The sequence below is a fragment of the Gymnoscopelus braueri genome, assembly GCF_963280865.1.
Source record: "Gymnoscopelus braueri genome assembly, chromosome: 18".
NCBI classification, from domain to species: domain Eukaryota; kingdom Metazoa; phylum Chordata; class Actinopteri; order Myctophiformes; family Myctophidae; genus Gymnoscopelus; species Gymnoscopelus braueri.
The window spans coordinates 2,083,138-2,103,701 of NC_137618.1; the positions used below are offsets into that span (position 1 = coordinate 2,083,138).

The 20,564-nt window shown below is 42.6% G+C and overlaps 1 protein-coding gene across 1 annotated transcript; it reads left to right on the forward strand.

Annotated features, from left to right (window-relative positions):
* The first annotated feature begins 1,153 nt into the window (after window positions 1-1,153).
* LOC308073745 (mannose-1-phosphate guanylyltransferase catalytic subunit beta-like) lies at window positions 1,154-15,330 on the forward strand. Its single transcript, XM_080412854.1, has 9 exons — window positions 1,154-1,248; window positions 3,422-3,622; window positions 7,478-7,567; window positions 8,669-8,748; window positions 9,895-10,010; window positions 11,567-11,664; window positions 13,299-13,367; window positions 14,675-14,733; window positions 15,002-15,330. Exons 2-9 carry the CDS (start codon window positions 3,431-3,433, stop codon window positions 15,120-15,122), a joined length of 825 nt encoding a protein of 274 aa, XP_080268980.1. The 5' UTR covers window positions 1,154-1,248; window positions 3,422-3,430; the 3' UTR covers window positions 15,123-15,330.
* Window positions 15,331-20,564: the final 5,234 nt, after the last annotated feature.

The window sequence follows — 20,564 nt, forward strand, 5'->3', positions numbered from 1 at the left end:
CCTCAACTTGCAACTTGTCCTCACCCGAGATCAGGAGTGCCGAGTCATCAGCGAACAGGAACAGTTTGCAGTTACAGGCAGCATTCATGTCGTTAATGTATAGAAGGAACAGTAACGGCCCTAGAATGCTGCCTTGAGGAACCCCGCAGCTCACCGGGAGGGATGAGGACATGGTTCCGTTGATGTCAACCACTTGTTCTCTACCCTCCAAATAAGATCTCATCCAATTTAGTGATGTGCAATCAAAACCAATCGCCTTCAGCTTATCAAGTAGAATTGCGTGGTTTACAGTGTCAAACGCCTATATATATATAACATTATACTGCTCTGCTCATAGAGCCAACATTACACTATATATATAATATATAATATATATATATAATATATATATATATACATATATATATATATATATATATATATATATATATATATATATATATATATATATATATAACATTATACAGCTCTGCTCATAGAGCCAACATTACACTATATATATTATATATTATATATACATATATATATAACATTATACAGCTCTGCTCATAGAGCCAACATTACACTATATATATTATATAGTATATATATATATATATATATAACATTATACAGCTCTGCTCATAGAGCCAACATTATACTGCAGTGAGAGGTCTCCGTCTTTATAATTTTTATTTTGTCTTTTTATTTTTACTATAGTCAAAATAAACTAAAGTAGGCCTACTTCACTACTCACTGAAACAAAGGCTGTTTTGTGTTGTTTAAAGTCTATGGTCCAGGGTGGGAGGAGCCTCTCAGGACCCCACCTTCTCTGTAGAATACACTTTATGGGCAGAAATGTAAATATGTACCGCCAGATGGAAATTCTTTATTTCACTCCACTGCGCCCCCTATAGGTCTAGTTAATGGTATATTTATATTGACCAGACCTGTAGGGGACGCAGTGGAGTAATTAAATACTTTTACTTCTACTCCATTACATCTCAGAGGCAAATATTGTACTTTTACACTTACTTACACATACTTTTACACCACTGCAATTATTTGACAACTTTAGTTACAAGTTACTTTTACTTTTGGTACTTTACGTATATTTTGATGCCAATGCTTTTGTACTTTTACTCAAGTAAATTTGTAATACCTCTCAATGTGACAGAAAAACGCAACCACGACCGGATTCAATAGGTCACTAATTCCGATGTAACACCTACCACAGACACACCACAGAGAGGAGAGGCTGAAGTCCAGGTTTGGGTTTGGATTTATTTCAGTAAATAACAGCTAAATAGTGAAATATTAAACAACAACAACATCAATAACAGCTAAATAGTGAAATATTAAACAACAACAACATCAATAACAGCTAAATAGTGAAATATTAAACAACCAGAAGTCAGATCATGACTTATAGTGTACTATTATCCAGGATACATGAATTAAAACTCTGGTTCTGGTTGAGCTATAACTCTTTATGTGTTGTGTAGTGTTACAGTGAAAGCTGTGACCCTACAGTAAAGTGTGTACAGTTGTTTGATCCAATGAGAGCTGATATATTATTATATTATGTATTATATATTTTTCTTTTATATTATATATTATTATAATATATGTTATTATATATATTATTATATTATATTAATTGGTGTAAAGTAACTAAGTACATTTAATGCTGTACTTAAGTAAAATTTTGAGGTATGTTTAAGTTTGCTGGAGTATTTCCAATTCTCAGTCCTTTTACTTCTACTCCACTACATCTCAGAGGTCAATATTGTACCTTTAACTCCACTGCAATTATTTGAAAAGTTTAGTTACTAGTTACTTTGTAGATTTAGATTATTATTACAAAACATACATGGCTGTGGCCATGAGCGAACACAGGCTGAGGTAAGTAGATGCCAACTCTGTCGTTCTCTTGGCCTTGACCTTTATTGATGGTAACGGAGAAAGCTAACCTGACAGGGAACTGGCGTCTGCATAATGTGAAGGGAAGCTCTTCACTTCTGTCATGGTGAGGGATCCTTGGGAGGAAGGTTCTTTCACCCTTGTTTGTCCCTACTGCAATCTCACATTCAATGACTTTGTCTCCATCATCTGTACCACCACCATTCTGGTGCCATTCCTGAGAGTGCGCTCGGCACCTGCTTGCAGGTTTCTAAGCAGCATGACTGGGGCTCCTAGTTTCAGTTTCAGATTATGGTCAGGGAGTCCAGAGGGTGTCAGTGAATTTAGGAATTCCACAGGCATAGAGTTCTTGTGGTTGTCCTCCTTAATTGAGTCAGCTGAGAAGTACACTCTGTCTTCTCCAGGGAACTCAGCCATGCACCTGTTGTTGATTTCCCGGATATCGTTGTTTATGTCGTTGAGTATACAGTGCCTTTGAGAAAATTGTGTCTGTCAATACATTCATTCTGCAGGTCAGGGAAGGTGTATGAAATTAATGTATTCAAGTCTTTAACCAAGTGGTGTGGCGGAATGTGGATTTGAACTTCAGTGTGTCCATGTGCGAGTCTGTCTTCCCCTAATTCAAGGAGGTAATTAGAGAAGTCCTTCTCAGCTGTATCTATCCTCATGTTGATGTTAAATTTATGCTTCTGCATGGCAAGATATAGTGGTGACATCTGGATGCAAGCTCTAACTATTTGGGCCCTACCTCCTCTCTTGATAACAGGGAGAGTCTGCCAACAGGACCTTTTGATGTTTCCCAGGGGAACATGACAGCATGGCATGAATTGCAGACGCTATCCATAGTTGGTGTGTGAAACTATTTCTGTGGGTTGGTGTGGAGGTGTCCATGCTCTTCTGAAGTTTCTGTCCTTTTTTGTGGTCCTATTACGCTTTACGCTCTTGCTTTTACAGCGTGTTGCGTTTAGATGTTCTACTGCACGAAGGAAACACTTGCGCTTGGCGTTTCGGGTCCGACGGCCCAGAGATTGGGCCACGAAAAAGTTATCTTTTCCGTGGCATGGCTCTGTAAGAGATATTTATGGACCATGACGGCGACCTGGCCTAATTATAGCTCTGCACACACGTCATGCGAAGTCCGACCTCATTGCTTTGCGGCCCTAACCTCTAGTCACATCCTCCCAACCTCCCAACCTCGGTCATGTGATAAAGAGGTCAGACTTCCTGTGTCTGGTTGCTATGGCAACCTGCCAGATCAGGCTGAGGGTCTGATAGGCGTATCAGAGAATCAATCAAACCGAGAGTCCGATCACTGATGGAGGTGGAGTAAGATGCCTAAAACATAGCCATAGCTCTGATCAACAGTCTGTGACGGGTCTTGGAGGCATATGGAGTGATCCTGTGCTTGCGAATCCCTGCCGAACTTCGGAGCTTTTGACAATTATATAGTGGTAAGATTAGTCCTATATACGTTTATATATTATATATTATGTATTCTATATTATATTGACCCGTACAGGTGTTCACAATGAGAGCGGTGGTCCTGGCAGCAGGGTATGGCACCAGGCTGCAGAGAGACGTGGAGAGAGACACCAGCGGTCAGTTCAGCCATCTGTCCGGCAGAGCCAAGCCTCTGCTGCCCGTCGGACACCAAGCTTTAATATCACACTGGGTCCATGCACTGACCTCTGCTGGCTGTGTGGAACACATCTATGTTGTTGTAAGTGTTAACATTCCTTATGGTTATGTTTCCCCTCATTGGATCACTCCAATGTGGGTATCACTCCAATGTGGGTATCACTCCAATGTGGGTATCACTCCGCAGCAGAGGGATACATTCGAGGTAAGGATTAACTGATTCACTACCGTGCGCACTTGTTCGTGCGTGGGGGTGTGGCCTCCCCTATATAGGCACTCCACACCCACGCGCGCCTGCTTTTTCATTTCTTGGCGGAACATTCAGGTTCAAGGTCGGTAAGTGCAGAGAAGGTATGTAACCTCTACTATAGCTCAATTATTTCACATCCAAGTGTTTTCAGTGGCTAGGTTTAGCCTGGAGCTGCTAACTTTGTAGCCCTCCTCACGAGAACTCTTGATTATTGTGCCGTGTGTACCATTTATGCTGGTTGCTAAATGTTTGTAGCGCTGTTAGCGCTGGTTAGCAGCCGGCTGCACTAACCAAGCCTCAGCTTGTACTAGCTTTGCTAGCTGTTCTGAGGTCTTTTTGTGCTTTCTTTTCTTGTTTTGCAGGAATCCCAATTAAAGGAAATTCTGCTTTATATTCCAAGGTTTGTATTTACAGTCAACATTACACAAAAAGTCAGTTTTACCATAACCTGGTGCTGACTGTTATTCCCCTTAGCTGACAGGCATCTCCATAACCTGGAAGCCTGGTCAGTCTGTGCTTTATATTTCAAGTTTTGTGTTTTCAGTCAGTTTTACCATAACCTGGTGCTGACTGTTATTCTCCCTTAGCTGACAGGCATCTCCATAACCTGGAAGACTGGTCAGTCTGTTGTTTGCTGACTACATTTATTACTGTTTAAGAAATAAGTGTATTGTTTTCAGTTACAAGCGTGACACTGGTGTAAGACCCTTACGGGGCGGCCATTGTCATTGGGCCTCTCCTCTGGTAATTCCCTTACGGCGTGCCAGGTGCACAGGTCCACCACAGGATGTCAGCCCTTTGTGTCAAGTGCAGAGAGGACATCCCACCTGGGGATGCGCATGCATCTTGCATGCACTGCCTGGGGCTGGCCCATGCAGAGGAGGCGGTGAGGCGCCCTAATGGCTGCCTGTACTGCTCAGTCTTCTCTGAGCGCCTGAAAGTGGCCCGACTGGGGGCCATGCGGGCATCAGCAGGTGGACGCTGACCAGGGAGACGACATTCTCTCAGTGGAGGCCAGCGAGGGCCTTTGGCTGGGAGATGACGCCGGCACTGTTAACCGCAGTCCGAGCAGTCAGCGGGGAAAGAGGATCAGAGTTACCCTGGACATTGCCCAGGAGGGTCCTCTGGGCAGCCCGCCAGTGGTGCCCATATCCAGTGCCTTCAAGGAGGCCATGATGGAAGGCTGGGCTGAAAAAAGAGCCGCTTCCACTTTACCTCTGATTCGGGGCCATGGGCTTTCATGGCAGAGCCTGATTCCCGTGGCCTCCGGGAGTACCCAACCATGGACTCCATGATTGCAGCCATGGTCCTGCCAGATAAGGACATCATTGGCAAAACCCCCCGTCTTAAGCCTGGTCCTCCCAGGACGTTTGACGATGACCTCAAGACGGTCTATGGTTCACTGACAGCGGTGGGACGCCTGTGCTCGCCTGTGCTCCATCTCAGGCCTCTACAACTGTGGTTCAACTCCCACAGATTTCACTCGAAACGACACAGACATCGTCGCCTTGTGGTGACAGCACAGTGCCTGAGGGCGCTGTCGAGGTGGCACTAACGCTCCTTTCTATGTCGAGGAGTGGAGCTGCACAAGGTGTGTCGCAGGGAGCTAGTGACGCCTCCCTGGCAGGTTGGGGAGCAGTGCACAATGGCAGGTCAGCGAGTGGCCAGTGGAAGGCCCCGTGGCTGGACAGACATATCAATGTCTTAGAGCTCAGGGCAGTGCACCTGGCTCTTCAGAGTTTCCTCCCGTCCCTAAGGGACAAACATGTGTTGGTGAGGACAGACAATGCCTCAGTGGTGGCCTACATCAACCACCAGGGCAGGGTGAGATCTCCCTGTCTGCACAGAGTGGCAGAGAGGTTGCTCTTGTGGGCTCATGCGCATCTAGCTTCTCTACATGCAGCGTTCATTCCTGGGGCTCACAACACAGCAGCGGACATGCTCTCGAGGGCAGGGCCGCAAGAGGGGGACTGGCGTCTGCACCCTCAGGTGGTGCAGCAGCTGTGGATGAGGTTTGGCCAGGCCCAAGTGGACCTCTTTGCCGCCTCAGGGAACACTCAGTGTCCCCTCTGGTTCTCAGTGACGGGGCCTCCGGGACCCCTGGGACTGGATGCTCTGGCCCACGACTGGCCAGAGGAACCGCTGTATGCATTTCCTCCAATTCCCTTGATCCCTGCAGTGCTGGACAGGACCAAGCAGGCAGGTCACAGGTTGATACTAATTGCCCCGTTTTGGTTCAGTCTCCTGTCGTCTCTCCTTGCAGGGACTCCATGGCAGTTGCCCCTGAGGCCCGACCTGCTCTCGCAGGCCGGGGGGACCCTGTGGCACCCCGAACCACGGGGTGCCACAGGGTGGGGCCTGACCGGAGGAGTGTGCTTTGCCCTGTAAGGGCTCTGCAAGCATATGTGAGTCGCACGCAGTCGCTGCGCAGGACAGACCAGCTCTTTGTGTGCTATGCAGAGGGGGTCCTGGGGTCAAGTCTGTCTGAGCAGAGGCTGTCCCATTGGACACAATCCAGTTGGCATATGGTCTGGCTGGTAGGCCTGGGCCAGTTGGTGTGGTGGCTCATTCCACCAGGGGAATGGCCTCATCTAGAGCCCTCCTGCGGGGGGTTCCACTCTCTGAGGTGTGTGCCGCAGCCAGTTGGGCCTCATCTGCCACCTTTGCCAGATTTTATAATATCAACGTGGCGACACCTAATGCAGTGGTGTCGGCAGTTCTGGGCAGCTCCTCCTGACCTCACAGACGAGGCGGCTAGTTCGGGGTAGGTTCTATGCTTTCAGCCTTCTTGTTGGCCTGACTGTTCCTACCTCAACCACCAGGTGAATCGGGTACTTCTATACCCACATTGGAGTGATCCAATGAGGGGAAACATAACGAAGGTTACGAAGGTAACCACGGTTATGTGACCCTATTGGATCACTCCAATCCTGTCGTGGTGCTTGAGGCGCTTCGAAATGTCCTTCAAGCAGGCGCGCGTGGGTGTGGTGTGCCTATAGGGGAGGCCACACCCCCCACGCACGCACAGGTGCGCACTGTAGTGAATCAGTTAATCCTTACCTCGAATGTATCCCTTCGCTGCGGAGTGATCCCCACATTGGAGTGATCCAATAGGGTCACATAACCGTGGTTACCTTCATAACCTTCGTTTCTAGGGATGGGACTAGTCCCTTTCGGGACCCTGAATACCTTTTTAGTATTTGGGAAGGCGGTATCCAGGATAGTGCTTTTTTTTTTTAATATCGCCTTTTCAAAAATAGCAGATCTATGAGCTCATGCTTGTAGATCTGCACATTATTTAACCCATTAACTGCCGGAGGTATTTTCATATTTTTTTAGCCAGTGCCAGAGTTTTTCATTGGAAAAAAAAAAGTACTCAGGAGCCGAAATATAGACTTTTTAAGTTTTAAGTTAACAAGGAAGTGGATAGGAGTCTAGATCTTCTACTAATCATATCTCCTTGGTCTTTGGGTAGATCTACGCGATTGGCACGTGGCGGATTTAAATCGGTTCGCGTAGATCTACGTGATTGGCAGTGAATCAGTTAATAGCCAAAGTATAATGGTTAAAGTGGTTACACAGATGCGTTCCCGGTTTGAATAGGTTAATATATTGTGTGTGTGTGTGTGTGTGTGTGTGTGTGTGTGTGTGTGTGTGTGTGTGTGTGTGTGTGGCAACGTTCCACAGACCAACAGTGTTTACCATGGAGCTTTCACAGAGTGGGCGGCTGGGTTCTCCATGGTCCACGTCCTCAACGACCAGACCACGACTAATGATGTAAGAACCGTTAAAAGGGTTGGTTCTCAAAGTGGGGTCCGATAATGGCCACCAATAATTTGATGCCCGGTGTCCTATTGAGTCTCCTATTGAAGGATGTCCCGGTCATCAAATTATTGGCATAGGTGCCTCCCCCTGGTCAGCCGGGGCGCCTGATGGAGGGGAAAGGAACTGGTTGGAATAACGTGTTCCTTCCACACGCTACGTCCTACCGGGGAAACTCCCCCCTGTCAGGTGATAAGAAGTTACGTCCTACCGGGGAAACTCCCCCCTGTCAGGTGATAAGAAGTTACGTCCTACCGGGGAAACTCCCCCCTGTCAGGTGATAAGAAGTTACGTCCTACCGGGGAAACTCCCCCCTGTCAGGTGATAAGAAGTTACGTCCTACCGGGGAAACTCCTCCCTGTCAGGTGATAAGAAGTTACGTCCTACCGGGGAAACTCCCCCCTGTCAGGTGATAAGAAGTTACGTCCTACCGGGGAAACTCCCCCCTGTCAGGTGATAAGAAGCTACGTCCTACCGGGGAAACTCCCCCCTGTCAGGTGACAAGAAGCTACGTCCTACCAGGGAAACTCCTCCCTGTCAGGTGACAAGAAGCTACGTCCTACCGGGGAAACTCCCCCCTGTCAGGTGACAAGAAGCTACGTCCTACCGGGGAAACCCCCCACTGTCAGGTGATAAGAAGCGGCCTGCCAGCTCCTCATGCATTGAAGGAGGCATGAGCTCAGTTCTGGGCTCTCCCTAGGCTGGTAGAGGGAGAGTAGCGCCCAGGATTACATAGGCAATTGGCACTGGGTGAAAGAATGGGTTACAAAATTGTGGAATAGAAAATTAAGAAAAAACTGAATTTGTTTTAGGAATGTGACAAAAAATCTCCATGAATTCAAGGCTTCATGGGGTGTGTAAATGATGGAAAATAAGTCATTTTTTTGGGTGAACTACTCCTTTAATTGTGGGTGTGTTTCACTTACAGTGGTTGTTTGTGTGTGACAGCATTGGACAGACAGAACAAAGCTAAATGACACCCACACCCACAAAGAACATTATTACATAACACAGTGTTTACCCATTAAGACAGAAAGACATGTCTTACTCCCTCAGGAGCGTCTTGGAGCCGTGGCCTGTCTGCAGCTGGCTGTGAAGCACTTTGAGATAGAAGATGATGTCATGGTCATTGGAGGGTATGTTTTACTATGATTTATAAACATAACACCCAGCTTTGATGTGTGGTGTGTATGAAATGACCACATTTCATACGAGGGTATCCCTAAAGATGATGATATCGTAAATCAGAAGCTTAACCTATTAAGACCGGAAAATAATCTGTCATTTTTTGATTTCTTTGGCTATAAGAAAATAGCAGATATACAAGCTCATAGCGCGGCACCAAGTGCTATGAGCTTGTAGATCTGCTAGTTTTGTTTAAATCATGATCATTTGTGCAAATCTTTGAATATATATATGTTTTTAAAGCAAACATTTGTAACTCAAATCTTTGCTTCTGGGGGATTCTACAAATGTCTTCTAAATCCTAACAGTTTTTTGTGAAAAAAAACGTATGTTGTAGTGATGTGCGGGTCGGGTTTTTTCATGACCCGCCCCGCCCCAACCCGCGACGGAACGCGACCCGCCTCAACCCGCCCCGCGAACCCATATATAAATCTATGGCTCAACCCGCCCCGCGACCCGCGGTGGGAATATATATATATATTATATAGCGCTCTTTTAAGTACCCAAAGTCCCTTTAAATGTCTACAGTAGCACAACATTGTCATGGGCTGAATAAACAAGCATGTTGGTCAAAATAGGGTTTTTTTTTTTTTTTTCGTGGAGAGCGGCTGACCCGCTCACCCTCAGTCCGCATAATTTTCTCTGAAATCCTGACTCGACCTACCCGCGCCGCGGGTTGACCCGCGGGTCCCGCGGGTTACGGGTCGACCCGCTCATCACTAGTATGTTGCTACTGTATATCAGCGGTTTTCAAACTTTTTCATGTCAAGGACCCCCAAAATGGTATTTTGCCGCGGACCCCCATCTCAAAATATGTTGTTCCAGGGACCCCCTAGAAGCAAATAGTTTGAAAATGTTCCCTTAAAAAATATACATCAATTCAAAGATTTTCACGTTTTTTCAAAAATAGCAGATCTACAAGCTCATAGCGCGGCACTCGCTGCCACACTATGAGCTTGTAGATCTGCTATTACATTTTTGAATAGCCAAAGAACAAAATAATGGATAAAGTGGTTACACAGATGCGTTCCCGGTCCCAATGGGTTCAGCTTCTCTCTGATGATGTGATTAAAGGTCTCTTCTGTGTATAAACAAAGGGACACGCTGTTCAGAGAAGACTTCAGTCTGAGGCGGGTGAAGGAGAGGTTCTGTGAGCTGCAGACACAGAGTGAAGACAACTGTCTGCTTCTGTCTTACCAGTGTAAAGATGAAGGTAAAGCTCTCTGTTAGACTTCTGAAGGTTCTATTGACATTTTTATGGACCACACTCGGATATTCAATATGTCAGGAGGAGGATATTGTCAAGTTTCCTCAGAACTTCAACATAGTGGTGGTACTGGTCAGCTCCCAGTGACCAACAGTAGAAGACTGTGGTTGTACTGGTCAGCTCCCAGTGACCAACAGTAGAAGACTGTGGTTGTACTGGTCAGCTCCCAGTGACCAACAGTAGAAGACTGGTTGTACTGGTCAGCTCCCAGTGACCAACAGTAGAAGACTGTGGTTGTACTGGTCAGCTCCCAGTGACCAGCCGTAGAAGACTGTGGTTGTACTGGTCAGCTCCCAGTGACCAACCGTAGAAACAACCCAAACAATAAGTCGGGAGCCGGTCCCATTTCTAAATGTCCCTCTTTTTTGTTTTGCATAAAAATAAAAATAAATCACCAACGAAACAATTATTTAAAACATTTTCTAAAATCAAACATTTTCAGATAGATTTTCAAAAATATTTGAAAAGAAAAACAAAATGAGGGGGTCCTCAGAGCTACTATAGGGGGTCCGCCAAATCTTTGTGTGATAGGATTTCGTTTTTTTACATTAACCACTTGAACCCTAGAATTCCTTTTCTGAGGGGAACATTAGCCGAAAATAGCAGATCTACAAGCTCTGCGAGGCGTTGAGAGCTTGTAGATCGGCTATTTTTGGCAAAGAGGCTGTAGGTGTAGAGGGAAAAAAGAGCAGACTAAGTAAAAAAAAAACTTTAATCTGAAACACAATTTTATTCAATATAGAGTAGGGGGTCCCTGCTTCATCTCTCTCTCAGCTAGGGGGTCCTTGGCCTGAAAACGTTGAAGACCCCTGCATTAATTACAAAAAGCTATTACATAGTGGTAACTTAAGTGGTAAATGTATGTAATCGATTTTTCTACGTTTGGGTCCGGGGGAGACACCACATTTAACGTTTTTGTCTTGGCTGAAAAGGTTTGGAAGACCAATGGTTTACAGTAGAATCATGTCTGTCTCTCCTCACACAGAGAACCAATGGTTTACAGTAGAATCATGTCTGTCTCTCCTCACACAGAGAACCAATGGTTTATAGTAGAATCGTGTCTGTCTCTCCTCACACAGAGAACCAATGGTTTACAGTAGAATCATGTCTGTCTCTCCTCACACAGAGAACCAATGGTTTACAGTAGAATCATGTCTGTCTCTCCTCACACAGAGAACCAATGGTTTACAGTAGAATCATGTCTGTCTCTCCTCACACAGAGAACCAATGGTTTACAGTAGAATCATGTCTGTCTCTCCTCACACAGAGAACCAATGGTTTACAGTATAATCATGTCTGTCTCTCCTCACACAGAGAACCAATGGTTTACAGTAGAATCATGTCTGTCTCTCCTCACACAGAGAACCAATGGTTTACAGTATAATCATGTCTGTCTCTCCTCACACAGAGAACCAATGGTTTACAGTAGAATCATGTCTGTCTCTCCTCACACAGAGAACCAATGGTTTACAGTAGAATCATGTCTGTCTCTCCTCACACAGAGACTCATAAATATGGGATCCTGGAAGTGGATGAAGACCTGAGGGTGATCTGCATGAAGGAGAAACCTCTTCCTACAGACACCACGTCTAGGAGAGCAGTAAGCCCTCTTCTAACAACACATCTACACCACGCTGTTTTACAACATTTTCACTCAGATATTTTTTAAGATATTTAGAACATTTTCATTGTGGCCTATAATGACATGATGCCCAAAGTAGGGGCGCCAGCCAGGTTCAAAGTCATCTCTGAAAGTGGACTTTTTTTGGTTCAGTCAGTCAGTCAGCAGTGGTGGTATTGAGGTATTTTTACTTTACTGTATTTAAAATGTTCAGTACTTTTACTTCTACTCCACTACATCTCAGAGGGAAATATTATACTTCTACTCCACTACAATTATTAGAAAACTTTAATTACTTGTTACTTTGCAGATATAAATGATCATATTATACAACATACATGAACCACTTTAGCCCTATTTTATACATAGGCTATTTGAAAATAGCAGATCTACAAGCTCACAACGCGTTGCATCGCGACGCGTTGTGAGCTTGTAGATCTGCTATTTTCAAACATTTTAGCACTTTTACTTTTGGTACTTTAAGTACATTTTGATACCAATACTTTTGTACTTTTATTCAAGTACATTTTAATTCCGGACTTTAACTTGTAACGGAGCATCATTATGGTTAAGGTTAGGGTCCTGATTGTGGTCTGTCATTCCATCCTACCAAAAGAGTTGTAAAGTTTGTAGTTTTATAAAGAGCAGTGTTGATTTTGTCGACTTTCACTGATGAAAACTAAATAAAAACTTTTCGTCAACAAATACAAACTTGACTAAAATGTTAGTGAGGGATCTAGTGGAGAAGAGATCCAGTAGAACTAAAAGACAAGTCATTTTATGTCTGGTTGCACACGTGTTGCACTCTGAAAATAGCAGATCTACAAGCTCACAACTGTGACACGTTGTGAGCTTGTAGATCGGCTATTTTCAGCATGCAACCAAGTGTAAAATCAGCCATTACGACACCATCAAGGCACCGCCAACATACATTTTAGTCGACTAAATCAACTGTAGATTTAGACGACTAAAATCTTATGATATTTAGTCAACTAAAATATGACTAAAACTAAATGGAATTTTATTCAAAAGACTATGACTAAAACTAAATCAAAATTTGCTGTCAAAATCAACACTGCTAAAGAGAGGATTTGTGTCCCAGCCTGATGCTGCGTTCATACTAGTGGCAGCAAAGCCACATGAAGCTACAAAGTGACACCTGACACCTGACGTTGTGCTACAACCTTTTTTCAGCGCTTCAGTGACGCAGTGAGGCGTCAATCAATCGTATTGTTGTTGTTTCACCATTTCTACGCCCTTCATCTTTGCCCATAATTCCTGCTCCATTCTGTAGACGGAAGGAAAACAAATAGTTCTCATCATTAAGTAGTTCCCTCACCCTGTGCTGTTTTCATTTACACAGTGTGTGTGGCTTAGAGCAACACTTCAACTATGACTTGACAGAAATGTTGCTCATCACGCTTGGCTGTTTTTTTTTAAATCTTTGAATATATTATGTTTTTATAAAGCGAACATTCTTAACTCCAACATTTGCTTTTGGGTGGTCCCTGGAACAAAATATGTTGGTGGACAAATACATCATTTTGGGGGTCTTTGACATGAAAAAAGTCCCTCAGTGTCCCTGATCATTTCCGTGACATTTTGTCCCTCAGTGTCCCTGTTTCTACGTGTTTTCCAAGAGAAGCCTTCCGCAGTTAGATGCCTTTCTAGAAGAAAAGAGGGTAAGTTGTGCGTGCGTGCGTGCGTGCGTGCGTGCGTGCGTGCGTGCGTGCGTGCGTACGTGCGCGCGTTCGTCATTATGTGGCCTGGTCAATCAGAACTAAAATGTTTTGTCAATTTTAGTTTTCATTATTTCATTAGTTTTAGTCACTATAATAACCCATAATACTCCGCTCCATCCACGGCACACAGGTGATTAGCCTGCAGTTTTACCAGAGCCCTAACTGCATGTGTTCTTACTCAGTGAGCCCCCCCCCCCCATCTCTCATCTCCTCCCCCAGTTGGCTGGCTGGCTTTCTTCTTTTCCCCCCAATATATCGCCATTATACATATTGTTGAGTCTTTATCTCCTCCAGGCCGAAGGCATGGCCCAGACTATGTGTTGCACCCTGTCCGTCCGTCTCTCCGTGTGTCCGTCCGTCCGTCTGTGAAAAGCTAATCTCCGGCACCATTGACCCGATCGACGGGAAACTGTGCACTAGCCTCGATCTCCAGGCTTTTATTGCTTAGTTTTGCTAAAAAATAAAAGCCTGGCCCATCCATAGCCTGTACTGGGTATGAGGAAGTGTTTCATTTCCCAACCAACCAGAGTGCAGTGGGCGTCGCTCGTAATGTTGTGTTAACGGGGCGGGGGTTGACGGACAGATCGGTGAACCAATGGGATCATGCGCAGTCTCTCGCCGGCTCTATACACCCGCCCCTTTATACACGAAATCAGGAGGGTTGCAGCAGGCTAACTGTGCACAGACTGCACACACACTCCCTGGATGCCATGCAGAACCTCTGCCCCAAAGGAAGCCATTTTTACAAAACACATTTTTTGATTGTACTCCTACAGATTTTGTCCAAACATCATGCAAATCGGTACACAGTATCTCTATAGTCATGTGATCAAATCAGTACACAATATCTCTATAGTCATGTGATCAAATCAGTACACAATATCTCTATAGTCATGTGATCAAATCAGTACACAATATCTCTATAGTCATGTGATCAAATCAGTACACAATATCTCTATAGTCATGTGATCAAATCAGTACACAATATCTCTATAGTCATGTGATCAAATCAGTACACAGTATCTCTATAGTCATGTGATCAAATCATTACACAGTATCTCTAAAGTCATGTGATCAACACAGATCTGTCTGATTTTTCATATTCCATCCTGATTGGTGAATCTTTTATTATGATTTTATGTCATAACCAGAATATGGATAAGTTTAAAAGAAAAAAAGAAAAGAAAAACATTAAGATATCACGTAATGTGAATATATTTTTCATACTTCATGTTTTCCTCTCATAGGAAGCTCCTATAGAACAGAAAGATGCTCCAGGAAACTTTGTATCTTGGCTCATTCCAAGGTAAGATGTTTAGATGATTTGTTCCAGGGACCCCCCAGAAGCAAAGATTTGAGTTACAAATGTTTGCTTTAAAATATATATATTCAAAGATTTGCACACATTTTTCCAGGATTAAAAAAACAATATCAGATATACAAGCTCATTGCGCGGCACTTGGTGCCGCAACATGAGCTTGTAGATCTGCTATTTTTTTATAGCCAAAGAAATGGAAAATGACACAGATGCTTGTCTTATTTGACAAATGAGTCGTGCTGTTGTTTGATTTCAGACAGCCGGTGTACGTTCAGGAGATCTGTGGGCGTTTCGACGTCGGTAACCTGGCGTCCTACGTTGAATGTGACCTGTACTTCAGAGCAAAGCTTCACCATGTCACCTCATACATGGTGTAGAATAGACCTGTAACAAGATGTCACCTCATACATGGTGTAGAGTAGACCTGTAACAAGATGTCACCTCATACATGGTGTAGAGTAGACCTGTAACAAGATGTCACCTCATACATGGTGTAGAATAGACCTGTAACAAGATGTCACCTCATACATGGTGTAGAATAGACCTGTAACAAGATGTCACCTCATACATGGTGTAGAATAGACCTGTAACAAGATGTCACCTCATACATGGTGTAGAATAGACCTGTAACAAGATGTCACCTCATACATGGTGTAGAATAGACCTGTAACAAGATGTCACCTCATACATGGTGTAGAATAGACCTGTAACAAGTATTACATATTCCTCTAATCGCAATTACTTAAGATAATCGCAACTATTTTTTGCATAATCGTTTTCATGTTGAAAGATTTTCACAAATTTTCAAACAAAAAAAATCCGAAATAGCAGATCTACAAGCTTACAACGTGACACGTTGTAAGCTTGTAGATCTGCTATTTCTGCAATTTTTAAATGTATACAATTTTTTTTAAATGTCAACAATGTCTTTGTATATTTCAGTTATTTGTCATATCTGTTCTGTTTAATGTTTGATTACAAAGCCTTAAAAGTCTTCATATGTTCCAACGTTCACTGGCTAAAAAACACAACTGACAGATTACAACTTGTTCAAAATGCGGCAGCCAGAATTTTAACTAAAACCAGGATGAGAGAACATATCACTCCAGTTCTAGCTTCACTACACTGGCTCCCGGTTGTTTTTAGGATTGATTTTAAAATTATTTTAATAGTTTATAAAGCTCTAAATGGTCTGGCACCTTCCTACCTCTCTGACTGCCTAGAGAGATATGTTCCAAACCGGGCCCTCAGGTCTTCAAGTGCTGACCTGCTCGAGGTGCCTACAATGACATATAAAAAATACGGTGAAGCAGCATTCTGCTTTTACGGACCGACAGTGTGGAATAAACTCCCATTACACTTAAGACAGGCAGCCTCTGTCGATAGCTTTAAAGCACAGCTCAAGACCTATTACTTCACTCTTGCTTTTAGCTGATTCTTTGGTTGATTTTTAATTCCTCACTGTATTCCCTATTTTAATGTTGTTTTATGCCTTTGCTTTTGTTTTGTGTGAGTGGAAGAGAGAGTCACGGTAGTTAAAAGACAAGAGTCTGATAACTCCATCCGGAGGATTTAGTGAATTATCCTCTGGGGCACGTCGACACGTGGTGGACCCTCCAGGGCAGATCCTTTTGTCTATGTTTAGTCTATATATCTTGTATAACCCCGATATCATTCTCAGGGGTGTACGGTGTGTGGTTTGGATGTGATAAGTTAGCAGATCCCCTGGGCTAGTCCACACGTGGTAAACATGGTGAAAATATATTACTAAGGTGTAATATTGACAATTGTGTGAAGATATATTACTAAGGTACACATGTAATATTGGCAATTGTGTGAAGTGTGGATATTTCTTTAGCTGTGTTGTAGAGGACAGTGGCCACTACATTTAAGTTATATCCATTTGTGTTGTAGTTGTCTACATTCTAGTTGTGTTGTAGTGGCGAGGGCCACTGCATTTTATTATCTGCAATTGTATACTGAGAACGAGCCTTTGCTTTTATTTTATTTTATTTTATTTTTGTTTGCTTTATTGTTAAATTGGTTCTAACTGTAATTGTATTCTTGCTCTGTAAAGCACTTTGAGCTGCATTTCATGTCATGAAAGGTGCTATACAAATAAAGTTTATTATTATTATTATTATTATTATTAAATCTGTAATCGTGATTATTTGAGTGACAATTAATCATCATCTTACATTAGTAATGGTGACAGCCCTGTAGAGCAGTTTGTTCAGGCTAAGACCCTTTAGCTGAGAGAGAGATGAAGCCCCCCCCCCCCCCACTATATATTGTATACGATCGTGTTGCTTTTTGTGAACGCATCTGTTATTTTTAGATTTGAGCTAAAAAGCATTATTTTACACTTTGGGCTATTCAAAAATAGCAGATATACAAGCTTCTAGCGCGGCACCGAGTGCCGCGCTACGAGCTTGTAGATCTGCTATTTTTAAAAAATCTTGAAAATGTGTGCAAATCTTTGAATATATATATATATATTTTTAAAGCGAACATTTTGAAATAAAATCTTTCCTTCTGGGGGGTCCCTGGTATAAAATCAATGTGAAAAGATGGTTGCTTGAAAACCAAAGCTGCAACCATTTGTGATCATATTTTAGTTTTTTTTTTAGGCTATGTGATGTAATGTAATTGTATTTCACCGTTTGTCTGTTTTCTGATGTTATTGTTTTTCTGTTTTTCTGTTTTGTGTGAGGACTGCGGATGAAAATTAGCATCTTTGCTAAATCCGGTGTATTTACGTTCATGTGACGTTCATTAATATGCTCTGTCCTGTCTAAATAAACAAATAAAGTAAAGTAAGTAAAATATTTTGAGATGGGGGTCCGCGGCCAAATACATATAATTTTGGGGGTCCTTGACATGAAAAAGATTGAGCATCACTGATATAGAAAACATAGGTTTGTCATTATACTGTTGGGATTTAGGAGACATGTAGAATGGGCTTCAGGTCTTAATGGGTTAAAGGGATAGTTCACCTCATGGAGACTTGAATTCATGGATATTGTTTTAGTTTTTGTCTCATTCCTAAGACAATCATTTGATGACCGGCAGCGGTTCCGGCAGGAGACACAAAGAGTCTCCTTTGTGTCTCCTACCGGAACCGCTAGCCTACCGGTCCGCTTGGTCATCAAATGATCCAGTGGTCCCCCCCCCCCCCCCACTCCGTCTCCCTCAAAAGATTCTACTGAGGAGTCGAGGAGAGACTTTATGGGCTTTGATGTTTTAATATACATTCACACAATCATTTATATACTGTTTCATAATACAATTCAATGTAAAGGGCTGTGCACCAGACGCTCACACACAGACACATAGAACACTTAAATAGGATGTATGAGCGGACGTCTACGGAGCTTGATATGAACAAATACATAAAGTTAGTTATAGTGCTGCTGAACGGCCCTTAACTCTTTAACTGCCAGAGTAAAACTGTAATAGTGTCACCCCAGTGCCAGCGAAAACTGGTGTTTTTACCTACCTTTGAAAAATCATGGAATATTTTCTGTGAACACTGTCCGTACGTTGATCCCCTCATTACACACACAGGGGTCTCATAGAATTTGGAGGGGAAAATTGTGGTAATGATGGTAATCTGTTCCATAGTTACGGCAAGTTGAAAATAGCATGTTTTGAAAAAAATACCTAGTTAAACACAGGAGCCGAGATACAGAATATTTCCCAAATACTTTAACCAGGAAGTGAATAGAGCAGCAAATCTTTGGATCCTGTTATCTCCTGGTTCTGTGTGAAAAACGTTATCTTCTTTTCAAACGCGTCCATGGCAGTAAAAAGGTTAAGGTATTGAATTAAATGTTACTAATTCTCCAGGTACCAGAGAGACCCTCTCTATAGTGTTACATTGTTATGTTAAGGGACAGAGAGCCACAACACAAGTATTAACACACATGACAATAACGTTGAAGCTTAACTTTTTATTTGATTTTTTCTTTATTATTATTAGCCAGTGCAAGCATACAAATAATGTCTGTTGACGTTTGTTCCCCCCCCCCCAAAAGAAAATACAGCAGAGATGAATAAAAATGCACACAAGTACTACTACTTCTACTACTATAGTCATGAGTCTGGAACTATGCCTCCTGAATGTTATATAGAGTCTGGAACTACACCTCCTGAATGTTATATAGAGTCTGGAACTACACCTCCTGAATGTTATATAGAGTCTGGAACTACACCTCCTGAATGTTATATAGAGTCTGGAACTACACCTCCTGTGAATGTTATATAGAGTCTGGAACTACACCTCCTGAATGTTATATAGAGTCTGGAACTACACCTCCCGAAAGCCGAGAAAGGAAGCCGTCATCTGTTCTTCATTTCTGTTCACGAAAATATCTGAAAATTTCAAATATTTTCGTGAACAGAAATGAAGAACAGATGACGGCTTCCTTTCTCGGCTTTCGGGAGGTGTAGTTCCAGACTCTATATAACATTAAAATATTATATTATATTTGGAAATGCTAAACATATTTACATAATGAAATATTAACAGTTTTTAAATGGTATATATTTTAAATACTCAGTGTTAAAGGTAGGGTAAGTGATTTACTTTGGTTAAAATAAGTGTTAAATAGCTATATTGTGATATTAATCATTACTATAGAGTGTTTGTTCAGTAACAGTGTTAAATAGCTCTATATTGTGATAGTACTCATTACTATAGAGTGTTTGTTCAGTAACAGTGTTAAATAGCTCTATATTGTGATATTAATCATTACTATAGAGTGTTTGTTCAGTAAAAGGAGTCTCCATGTCTCTCCAGCTCTTTATTAAACAGAAAATGCATTTTCAGTGCTCTCTCCTGATTGGCTTAAATGTTGTCACCTGCCTGAAAATGTACTATATTGTGTTTACTAAAGAGCTGGAGAGACCCCTGTGACCCAACAAACACTCTGTAGCAATGATTACTATCACAATATACTACTTTAACCTTTTTAACAAAACAAAAACAAAAAATATCACTTACCCTACCTTTAATGTATCCATTTGTTACTCCCACAGTGTGCAAATGTAACCAAATGGACCCTTACAGGTCCATTTGGTTACATTTGCACACTGTGGGAGTAACATGAACAGTGAGTATTTTTACTGGTGTGTCCTCAGGGATGGACGGCATTAGGACAGATTTAAGCCTCTACCAGCAGGGGGAGCAGTGATGCCAATAACTGTACCCCATGTAGTTTTGAGCCCATGGTACAAACCATACTGTAATTACATTTATTGAAACATTGTGTCAAAGACCTCATGAAATGGCTTTATTGCTAACTTTAGTTTTTTGCTAAGCTTAGCTCAGAAACGGGGCCATGCATGTTTCTTTTGGCTCAACCAATCACAGTCTCAGCCAAAGGCCCCCCTTCCCTTCGGGCTATGGGATCAGACAATATCTTATAATTGGTCCTCACTAATGCTCATCAATCACAATGGCACCGTTCCTGTCTACTCACTCTGTCACACTTCTGTTCAGTTCACAAACCTGCCTACCAGTGACATCATCGATGGGGATTCCAAGCTAATAGAAACTACAGCCTTTTCTCTTCCTGGAAAGTAAACATGCTGAAATAGAAGCTACAACAAAAAAAAATGCATGTATTTGTATTTATTTTTAAATTAAATCTTGTTTGAAATGACCAAACCTGCCTACTGATGATGTCACTGGTAGGCGGGTTTCTGAAGTGTCCACAGCCCCTCCTCTGAGACACAGAGTGAGTAGAACAGAAATGAAGCCGTTTTATCATGAGCATTAGTGAGGACCAATTATGAAGATAAGGTGGAAAATGGGT